The sequence below is a fragment of the Drosophila guanche genome, unplaced genomic scaffold, assembly GCF_900245975.1.
Source record: "Drosophila guanche unplaced genomic scaffold, DGUA_6, whole genome shotgun sequence".
In the NCBI taxonomy this organism is placed as follows: domain Eukaryota; kingdom Metazoa; phylum Arthropoda; class Insecta; order Diptera; family Drosophilidae; genus Drosophila; species Drosophila guanche.
The window spans coordinates 356549-366390 of NW_022995753.1; the positions used below are offsets into that span (position 1 = coordinate 356549).

Genomic DNA, 9842 nt, shown 5'->3' on the forward strand with positions numbered 1-9842 from the left:
AGCTGCCGCTTAGAAAAATTAAAGAAAATTAAATAAAAACCATTGCTAATAAAACGTTCTTATACTGCTTTACAATCTACTCGTAGTAAAACGAAACAACTATCTCTTCATGATCCGTGGCTTTGGCTCTATATGTCTTGTTTATATGCCTATTGCTATCGTTTCCTAACTACAATCAAATGATATATAAGTACGATATATATGTATACGATACGATATATTTACCTAAGTAATGCCAAAACGAAATGGGGTAATCATCTGCTAATGTCTGATTAGGTTACACAGGTAATACACGACAATATATAGAGAGATATACAATATATATATATATTTTTAGATATGTATGTTTTGAGAGGAGTTATCACTTATCAATAAACGTACCAAGACAAGGACACAGACATACAGACATATACGTACGTACAGATATATATAGATATATATGTAATATGATAATACAGATAGTACCAAAGATATAAAGAGAGTGGACTCATAGGATGGCCTAAGTCATACAGTGTTTCACGATAACCAAACATAAGGAAAAACAAGAAGGAAATTCTTTACCCAACAAAAAAACTCGAAACAGTATAAAGGACAATACGCTTCAGTCCCCTTCCCTTCCCAAGCTGCGGGAACACAGATCCAACAGCGTAGCATCTGGTGCTCAGTGCTGCCCATGCGGGGATTCGCCCAGTGCTTCCCATTGCCCGTCGGGGAGGAGACTGATGGCTAGACTATTTGCTATAGGACGATTTGTCGTTCATGTATCGATCAATCAAATTACATAGACACCGATGGACAAACAACAAAAATGAAAAGGGGGAGCAGGTTAGAGAAGGAGGAGGAGTAGTAGAGTAGTTCTTATTATTTAGTAGTAGAAGGGGGCCAAAATGCAGCGCTCGCATGCGAAAACCGTAAAACTCACTTGAGGAACCGCCGCCAGCGCCCGGTGGCGGGTAGGAGAACCAAAATTGATGGGCCAGTTTGGTGTGGGGCCCAACCAATGGGCTAGCTGTAAATAAACGTTGATGTGCATATGTAACAATTTGTTTGTTTTGCTTATTTTTGTGATTGCAAGCTGGCGTTGAAAATCATGTGGACCAGACGTAAGCGTAAACATTCGAGTGTTCAAAAGAGGTGTGTCCTACTTGAAGCTTCCAAAAATGTATTCAAAAATATGTTGAAAGAGCAAAATCTATGCGGAATATTATTGCTTTCGATCCTAGTTCTTTCTCTCGAATTTGAATGATCATCCGCTTACACGTGTCCAATGATCCAATGCCTCGAAGCTCTACTCCGAAACTCCCTAAAAATACTCACCAGTAAATGAGTCTGTGGTTGGTTTTGCCTCACGGTGTTTCAGTTGATCGTTAGTCCGGAGATCCAAGCATGTGTCCAGTCATCGGCTGCGGCTTATTGATAATTTTTGTGGGGTTAGGCTTATTTTGCGGGTGAAAAAAAACAATCAATCGTTCAATCAATCATTTCAATGATTGCACTTCCGTTGCATTGCTGTTCGCTTCGTCTCGTTTCGTTTAGTTTGGTTGAGGTTAGAACAAGCTGAGTTGCTGGTGTGGTCTGGTTTGGTCTGGTCTTGGACCCTGGCCTTAGGTCACAAATGGGTTTACTGGCGAAAGAGAGGGAGAGAACCGAAGAGAGAACCGAAAGACAAACAAATTACAGTTAAATTATATCTGTCACAAATTCGGCAACAACTACACACCCAAAAGCTATCAAACTTACTGACTTGCAACAGTGTATTCATGTGGCAAGAACGACAAACCACTTAAACTTACACACATATTTCTACATAGTATCTACATTGTACAATCAGGAACCCATTCATGGAGGCCTGGGGCATGTGGCATGGGTGGATCAGCCGCATACACCAGAAACCGCAAAATGCCGAATGTCTGTGGCAGTGGCAGTGGCAGTGGCAGGCAGGGAACTGGTTAACCATTGCAAATCAAATGGAATTACATCAGAGAGACAGGGCCTGGCAATGGTACTTGTACCCACTCGAAGGTTAAGTGGATTCAATGGTTAATACGACAAGGCTCAAAAGAGGCCCGGAGATGAGGCACAGCTTTTATGCTCCGAGGCATGAAGCATGTGAAAATGGGTCAAAAACGTGACTCTTCAGCGTTATATGGAATGGGGGCGGCACAGAGGACCCTTCAGCATGTGTTGGCATATTTTATGGTTCTAACGACCCCAAATTTAAAACGGCTTTTATTCAAAAAACTCTGTAACAAGACACAGAAAATATATCCGAAAAATTGATAAACTAAAACAGAGGACCTCCAAATGCTACAAGAAATTATATAAATTTTTAAAGAAAGCATTTGAAAGAAAGCAAGTCAGTAAGCAAACACCTAAAATTGTAGACTCATACAAAATGGAGAAGACAAAATGTTTTATTTTGAGATATTTGCCTCAAATGAGCTTTATATCTCAGAAAATACATGTGTAAAGGAAACTTTAAGAACACACAAAAACACTACAAAATGGGTTTCAGCCTCGGAATTTTGAATAACTTCTCAACTAAGCAAGGAAACTATTTAGGAGGGCGTGCGGGCCTCAATAAATTTGGGTCACATTATCCGGCAAAGTTTTGTCTTTTCCTGGGAACTTTTGGTCTCAAAGTTTTATCAATTTAATTGTTGTTGATTTTTGCTGAGTTTCGTTTTTATTTTTGTTACCATATTCCGCTTCATTTCCTGTTATTTTCGCCTCTTGGGGGTCGCCTTTTCCAATTGGAAATACATTTAGGGTAGTGTGGGGTGTGGGTGGGTGTCCTGGCTTAGCTTAGCTGTTACAACAACCATTATACAATTTTATTGCACACACACACACACGCCCATTCGCATGGAGAGCGAACGAGAGCACATGCAAAAGAACAACAACATAGAGAAAAGACTACCGCATTCACATATCATGTCTATATGGCTATATAGACACCCATTCTAGGAGAGAGGGGGCCTGTTGCGACCACAAGGAAGCAGCGTTAACGCACACTAATTAGAGCCTGTTCTATTGACAGCAGTACATTTACGATACATGTGCACTATACATGCATGTGACTTTGCTTCGCGCACTTTTGCATTCACCCGCACACACACAAACAGAGGCACACACTGAAAAAAAAAAAGCAAGAGCAGCAGAAGCAGCAGCAGCAGCAGCAGCGCAATTACGTAGCTGCCAAAAGAAGAAGACGGGAAATGCAAAGGCAGCAAAAAAACAAACGGCATATAATAATCTTGAAACAAGTACATACATGAGCGGCGGAGAATGGGAGGGACAGTGACAGCACAATTGGCACACGTCGCACTGTAAGTCTTTACCGTTACACACTGGTGTCCCTGCCGCTGCACGCGGTTGCACTAGCTGCATCGCCACACACACAAACGCACGCAAAAACCGGAGCAGGACAAATCAGGACACGTTTTGGTGCGTGGGAATAGAACAGAATAGCACAGAGCACAACATAGTAGAACAGAACAGAACAGAACAGAGTAGCAGTGCACAACAGTGTAGAACAGAAAAAAACAGTGTAGAGCACACACCCACACACGTGAAAAAAAAAACTCAACTCGGACTCTCAGGCGGCGGACCTCTCGAAGGCGGAGCCCTTGCAATTGCTGGCGACTGTGGCTGCTGCGCTTGACTATGCGACTGTGGCTGCTGCTCCCATGTCCATGTCCTCGCTGCTGCCTCTGCTAGGCACACTCACTGTCTTTTGAGTGGATGCGTGCCGTGGCAGTGGCGGCTCCTCTTTCTAGCACGAAGATTGAAGATGCGACGGAGGAGACGAAACCAAAACGAAACGAAACGAAACGAAACGGAGCGGTGCCTAGAGCACATGACGCGAACGAACTTACACAGAGAGAAGAGAGAAAGCCAGCCAGCGCAAAAGAGAGCCATGCTTTTTTTGCAAGCTGTTTGAAAGCTTTTGAAAGCACAAACATTGGAAAAGGATGATGCAAATTGAGAGTGGGAGAGTGAGTGACGAGCAAAAGAGAGCAGAAAAAAGATCGAGCAACTTATTACCGCAGTGGGACCAGCAGATACACATACAAATTTATGTATTAAAACCATATGCATGTACATATGTACACACAGTGCGGCAATAACGTCTTCGCATTGCACGCGGATTTTGACAGATTTACGGGTTTAAATGATTATGATGCAGAGTTTTTCTTGTATTTGTGTAATTATTATTATTATTATTAATGAAGATAATAATCATGTACAAATCTCTGATACTGAGTACTCTCATAGCCAGCCTTTTCAATTAATTCTACCAGATGTGAACACTTAATGCAGCATTACTATTGGCATGACCGCAACTGTTTGTGTGTCATGTTTGTCGGCATGTTCGTACCATTTATATGTACACATCTGCCTCTGCATTCATATCTTTATGTGTCAGTGTGCGTCTTTTTTTGGGGGGCACGTTCTCGACGCCCCTAGATAACGACCATATCAGAAGATAAGGGTATAAAAAGAAACAATAAAATCATTATTAAGTCAAAAATATCGTAAATATACTCAGAACACGTCAATTGAATACAGAAATGTGTCATTATTTTTATAAAGTTAATTTAAGTTATCAAAATGCGAAGAGGGAATGATGTATTTGTTAAGCAGGAACACAAAGTGCTTGACTGTATTAAGTGTGTTTTGTTCGCACTCGCATTCGTGGTGCACCACCACTCTCACATCACGCGATAAGCCTTATATAGTGTACAGACTGGACATAGTGCAGTCGATAAGTGATTGTATGTCATACACATCTAAGACACTCTCTATTTACTAAAATTAAATACTGTCGGAGCCAAAGGGACATCCAAGATATAATGTGAGTACAAATATGTGCAAAAAAGGGTTCATGAAAAGAGGAGAGCTCTAGGGCTACAACTTGTTAGACACCACTGTACGCGGAGTGCATTTTTGCATGCGCCAGACCAATGCAGCTCTTCTTTGCTTTCGCTTTCTTTATACTCTCCACCACGTTCCAACGGTTTGTTGAACTTATCGCTCTCACACTCTCTCTCTCTCTCTCGCTTCGTCTCTATCTTCCTATCATTGGTGGAGAAGAAGCAGCAACGAATGTGCCAGAACGGACCACCAAAATTCAAGCCGCGCTGGTTCTGTCCCTCCCAGCTTATCGCACCTTTGTTTGTACAGTTTGACCTTGAGAAATTGATAAAAACAGAAACGAAACGATCGGCTGAGAGCGAAACTGAAGACGAAAACAAATAACAAAGTCTGGGTTGAGGCCCAAAAATAATGAAGAAACAACAAAAACTGTGCCGCTGAGCAAGAACCCACAAAACACAAACGCGCACTCACAGAGTAGCATACGCGTGGAACCCGTTTTGATACACTTTCAGAGAGTACTATAACTTGCAGCGAATGTTTGGACAAATGTTAGTAACAATGGATATGCAAGAGTATCAAATGTTTCGACCCCCGAATACAGTGTGGTTACTTCTTGTTTAAAATGCGTCGTGCGTTTTATTCGTGCTTATTAAGATCCATATAAAATCGTATAAATTGTAGTCTTTAGCTCTAAATACAAAATGCTTAAATTAAAAGCGAAAATTGGCACGCAAAACAGGTAAAAATAGAAACAAAAAAAAACATCTGCTTAGGCTTAACCAAAAAAACTTAGTTTTCCCATTTTCATTTTAATTAAGTTTCCAAAATGCACTTCTGGTGCCGCTGCACCGCTGCCAAGCGTCTTCTCCAGCAGAGCAGAACTTTCGAGTGTTCAGCAACAGCAGCAGCAGCAGCAGCCACTGAGGGCGCTTCCTCTCTCTTTATATTATGTTAGTGTCACATTGGAAGCGTCTGAAGTGAACGATGATTATGATGGCGTTGAAGGTGGATTGTGGTTAGCAGTAGATGGTGGATTGTGGGTGGCTAGAAGGTGAGCCGAGCTGGCCGGGTCGGTTCGGTGCATTGCCCTCCCGTTAGTCCCGGTCGGAGTTGTTGCCTCCCTCCTTGCCACTCGCCTTGCACTGCAGACAGTAGCGATAGGAAACTGGCTCTGGTGGCTTGTTCACCGCAGTGGAGCCATTGGCGGCGCTAGCGGCTCCGCCCATGGAGTCGAACGGATTGGCCTTGGTGTCCACCGGGCTGATGGGGAAATGCTGCCAGTGGGGGCAGGGCATCTGCTTGGGCGGATGAATAGGGAAGGGCATTCTGCTGTCACTTGCACTTGCAAAAAATAAACACTGTCACTGGAAGATCAGGGGTTTCCTTGAGATGCAGTAGGAGCTGGGAGCACTGTCGCTGCTTCTATTGGAGTTTTGCTGGCGCTCTCCTCGAACACTCGAAACGAACTGTGCGGTTCGCTAGAAGCGACGCCGCCATTCGCATCAACAAACAAAACAAAAACGGAACGCAACGCTCGGCACAAGAGTCGACCTGCAGATACCCTGAAAGCATAAGCGCGCAACTGCAGTTAACGGAAAATCAGTCTAAGCAAACTCTCTCGCTGCCTCTCTGAAAAATCGAGGGTGGCAAAGCAGCCAGACAACAAAAACGAACACAGAGAACCCAGCTGTGCTTGGTTGGGTCTGGTTTTGTGGGCTCGTCCATTGTACATTTTAATAAGGTGGCGATTACCACTCTCCTGAGCTCTCCATTACCTTTGTGCTCAAGCTCTAAATGAAATTGAGAAACCCTTGCGACACATCACCTAACATCGAAAACACCTTGCCTTGGTCTAGCCAACAAAGGAGAAACAACAACCAAACAGAGAACCCCAAGCAGGCACGGGAGAACACAAAGAAAGCCAGAGAGCGAGAGAGCGTCACTCGAAAGAGCAAGGCAATGGAGAGACCGACCGGTCTCTGCTGTTCGCTCTCCCTCTGTTTGCCTTTGTGCGAGCGGTTTTCGTTGCAAAAATTTCGGTATCGCGGGTGTGGAAAGTGGGCGGTGGTGGGATTGCAGGTCGTTTGCAGTTCATTTTATGTTTATGCTTTGTTCCCGTTTTGCCATTCTCCATTCCGGGGACTGCAAGAGCTGTTTTGATGCTTACGGTTGGACTTTGAACGGCAATTGGAGAGATACATTTGTCGGGAATTAAGTGGAGTGTGTAGGGGGGCAGGGTGACTGTCTGCCGGACTCCCTTTCCGGGTTCTCGAATGTTGTTAACCTCACTTTCCTTTGTGACTTGCCTTTTGTGCGAAGTTTGTTCATTAAGTATACGCACACTTTAACATATACACGGGCATACATGTAGTTTAAGCACGCACTGTACGTACATATGTATATGGGTTGGCGGCTCATTAATTAAGCACGCGAATAGCTTTAGTATTTAATTGTGTACTCCAAGCCCATTGATTGCTGACGGGCGTTGTATTAGTTAAAGGTAGACAAGCTATTGATAAATTATCATTGAATGTCGAGATAAAGAACAATACGGGTTACAGTTCTAAGCCAAAGAATTGAGCATTATGAGGAATTATTTGGTATTCAATATGATAGATTTGATTAAGAGACGTCAAAGGGTTATCTTTCACATATCTTTTTCATCCAAGCATCACTATACAAACACTGAAAACTGTACTCAAAAAGGTGTTAAATTGTATTATTCCTATCGGTACAGTAAATAAACTGAAAGTTATAAAGCTTTGAATGCATCTTCAATTTCTTCAAGTATCTGCTTGAAATTGATCCGAATCTAATCTCTGCCTGACATCTCTCCATTGATAACCCCTGCAATGGGTATAAATGTTAATATCCAATGATCCGTTCTGTATTAAGTTATTCATTAGATCTTTATTAAACTTATGCTTTTAATCCAAATACAGATGTAACCTCCAGCAGTCGATTAACTGCGGATATATGTATGCAATCCATTCATGGTCATGCATTTACATATTGCCACTCGAATCTTTATATTGTATCGCATCGCCCGATACATACATACATATACCATGCATAATTATTACTAATATGTGTATATATCATAATACACATGTGTATCAATCGCCTCAATTCTAATTTGATCTAAACAAACAAAAAAATTGGTGTTAAGTCTACCATTATATTTATTTAAATAGTTTTAATTTACTTGTGATTTTTATCCTGTGTTAATTTTTAATGCTGTCATTTACACTTTTCTTAGATTTTCCAATTAAGTGTTTATGTTTTTACTTTTTCTCGTTATTATTTATTTAAAACTATTTCAAGTTAATCATTAGCTGTCCAATATCAAAAGGGTAATAACAACATTTAAAGAATATATTTTTGAGACTAAGTTTATTTAATTTTCATTTTGTTTTAAGTTATTTTATGATACCTTTAATTGTTACTTAGTTTGTCATTTAATTTGGTGTTTTCATAAAATGTAATGATTTATTCAGCTTTAGTTACAAACTCTTTCTAATCACTTTGCTTGGTGATTTTTATAATCTGTTGGTTATTTTTATTAAGATTCGATTCTCTTTAGATCATTTCATTTCAATTATTTCATTTAAAGCTCGTTTTTTCAACTTTTTAACGTTTATTTGTTCACCTTTCAATTAAAGTGAGTGTGCTTCCTTTAAGTTGATATTTTCTTGAATTTCGTCATTGTTTTTATCTCCTTTTCTTATTTTTAATTGATGTGTTTAGGTAATCTACTTTTTTTATATTTTTCTTGGCTTGTAATTTGTTGTTTTTATAGTTTATTATTTCTGAAATTGTTTAAATATTTTGTTGTTGCTTTTATGTCATTATTGGAATTAATTGTTGTCTGTTTAAATCACCTGCACGAAAACTATTCAATTACTCATCTATAAAGGTGTTTTTTTGTGTATGTGTGTGTCTGTCGTTAAGGCCTATGATTACAATTACAATTATCATGATTAAGATTATAAAAACCTTTACATTTCGTTTAAAAATTATGTTACCATTCTCTCTGCTCGTGCCCTTGTATAATTAGTTTATTACAAATATAGAGATATACATATACTATATATTATATTTAATTTACAATTCTATTCGTTTGATGTTCTGGATTTAAGGTAATTTGCGTTAAATTGTTGCCCTCATAAAGTAAGCTAGTTTCTATATAATATTTCTAAACATATTCTCTATATATTTAGTCTAAAAAATAAACACTTTTATGTTAGATTATATTTATATTTTATATATATAAATATCAATTCAATTTTCTTATCATCTTTTATTCTGTTGCTCATTTTCGTTTTCATCCTTCATTTTTGGGAGTGAAAGTGAATTATTTACAAAACAAAGTTGGAAATTAGAGCAAGAGAAATGCCTGCTAGTTGTACATACAATAATCGTACAGTAGAAAAGATATAGTCATAGATTGAGAATTGCGTGTAGAATGATTGAGAGAGTTAGATACGATTACTTTTACTAGTCTTTATAGTTAGTTGGTTATAGAGAAAGAGCCTTGAGAGCGCAAGGTAAATCATAATTAGAACACCTGAGTTTAACATATATATACATATATGTATATATGTACATATATAAACATACATATATATCGTTTTACATATCAATGTTTTTAATATCAAGAGTTTTTTCTACATCTACATTATTATTTATCATGTATCGTTCATCATCTTTGTATTGAAGTTGAAAATGTTGTTGGGGTCTTTGAGGCCCACTGTCAAATTTGTTGATAGAGATAGAGATTAGAATTGTGTCTGAAGACAGCTACAATTGAACTACGATATAATTATATGTAAACGGATACCATAATTTAGCTTTGATAAATATGTTACATTGAAAGTTTTTTTCTCGTTTGTGTGTGGTTTGCTGTGTGCCTGCTAAAGATTACATTTTCATTTTCATTTTCATTTCGTTACTTTCCTTCT

General features: G+C 39.4%; 1 protein-coding gene and 1 long non-coding RNA gene across 2 annotated transcripts; both read right to left on the bottom strand.

The window, feature by feature from the left end:
* Positions 1-225: 225 nt before the first annotated feature.
* LOC117588586 lies at positions 226-3866 on the bottom strand. Its single transcript, XR_004574149.1, has 4 exons — positions 3591-3866; positions 1318-1624; positions 923-1009; positions 226-268 (listed from the first exon to the last, which is right to left on the bottom strand). It is a non-coding gene; the product is annotated as an uncharacterized LOC117588586 (long non-coding RNA).
* Positions 3867-5491: 1625 nt separating this feature from the next.
* LOC117588585 lies at positions 5492-6356 on the bottom strand. The gene has a single exon (XM_034279991.1). The coding sequence runs from the start codon at positions 6204-6206 to the stop codon at positions 5976-5978; it is 231 nt and encodes a 76-aa protein (XP_034135882.1). The 5' UTR covers positions 6207-6356; the 3' UTR covers positions 5492-5975.
* Between the last annotated feature and the right edge of the window lie 3486 nt (positions 6357-9842).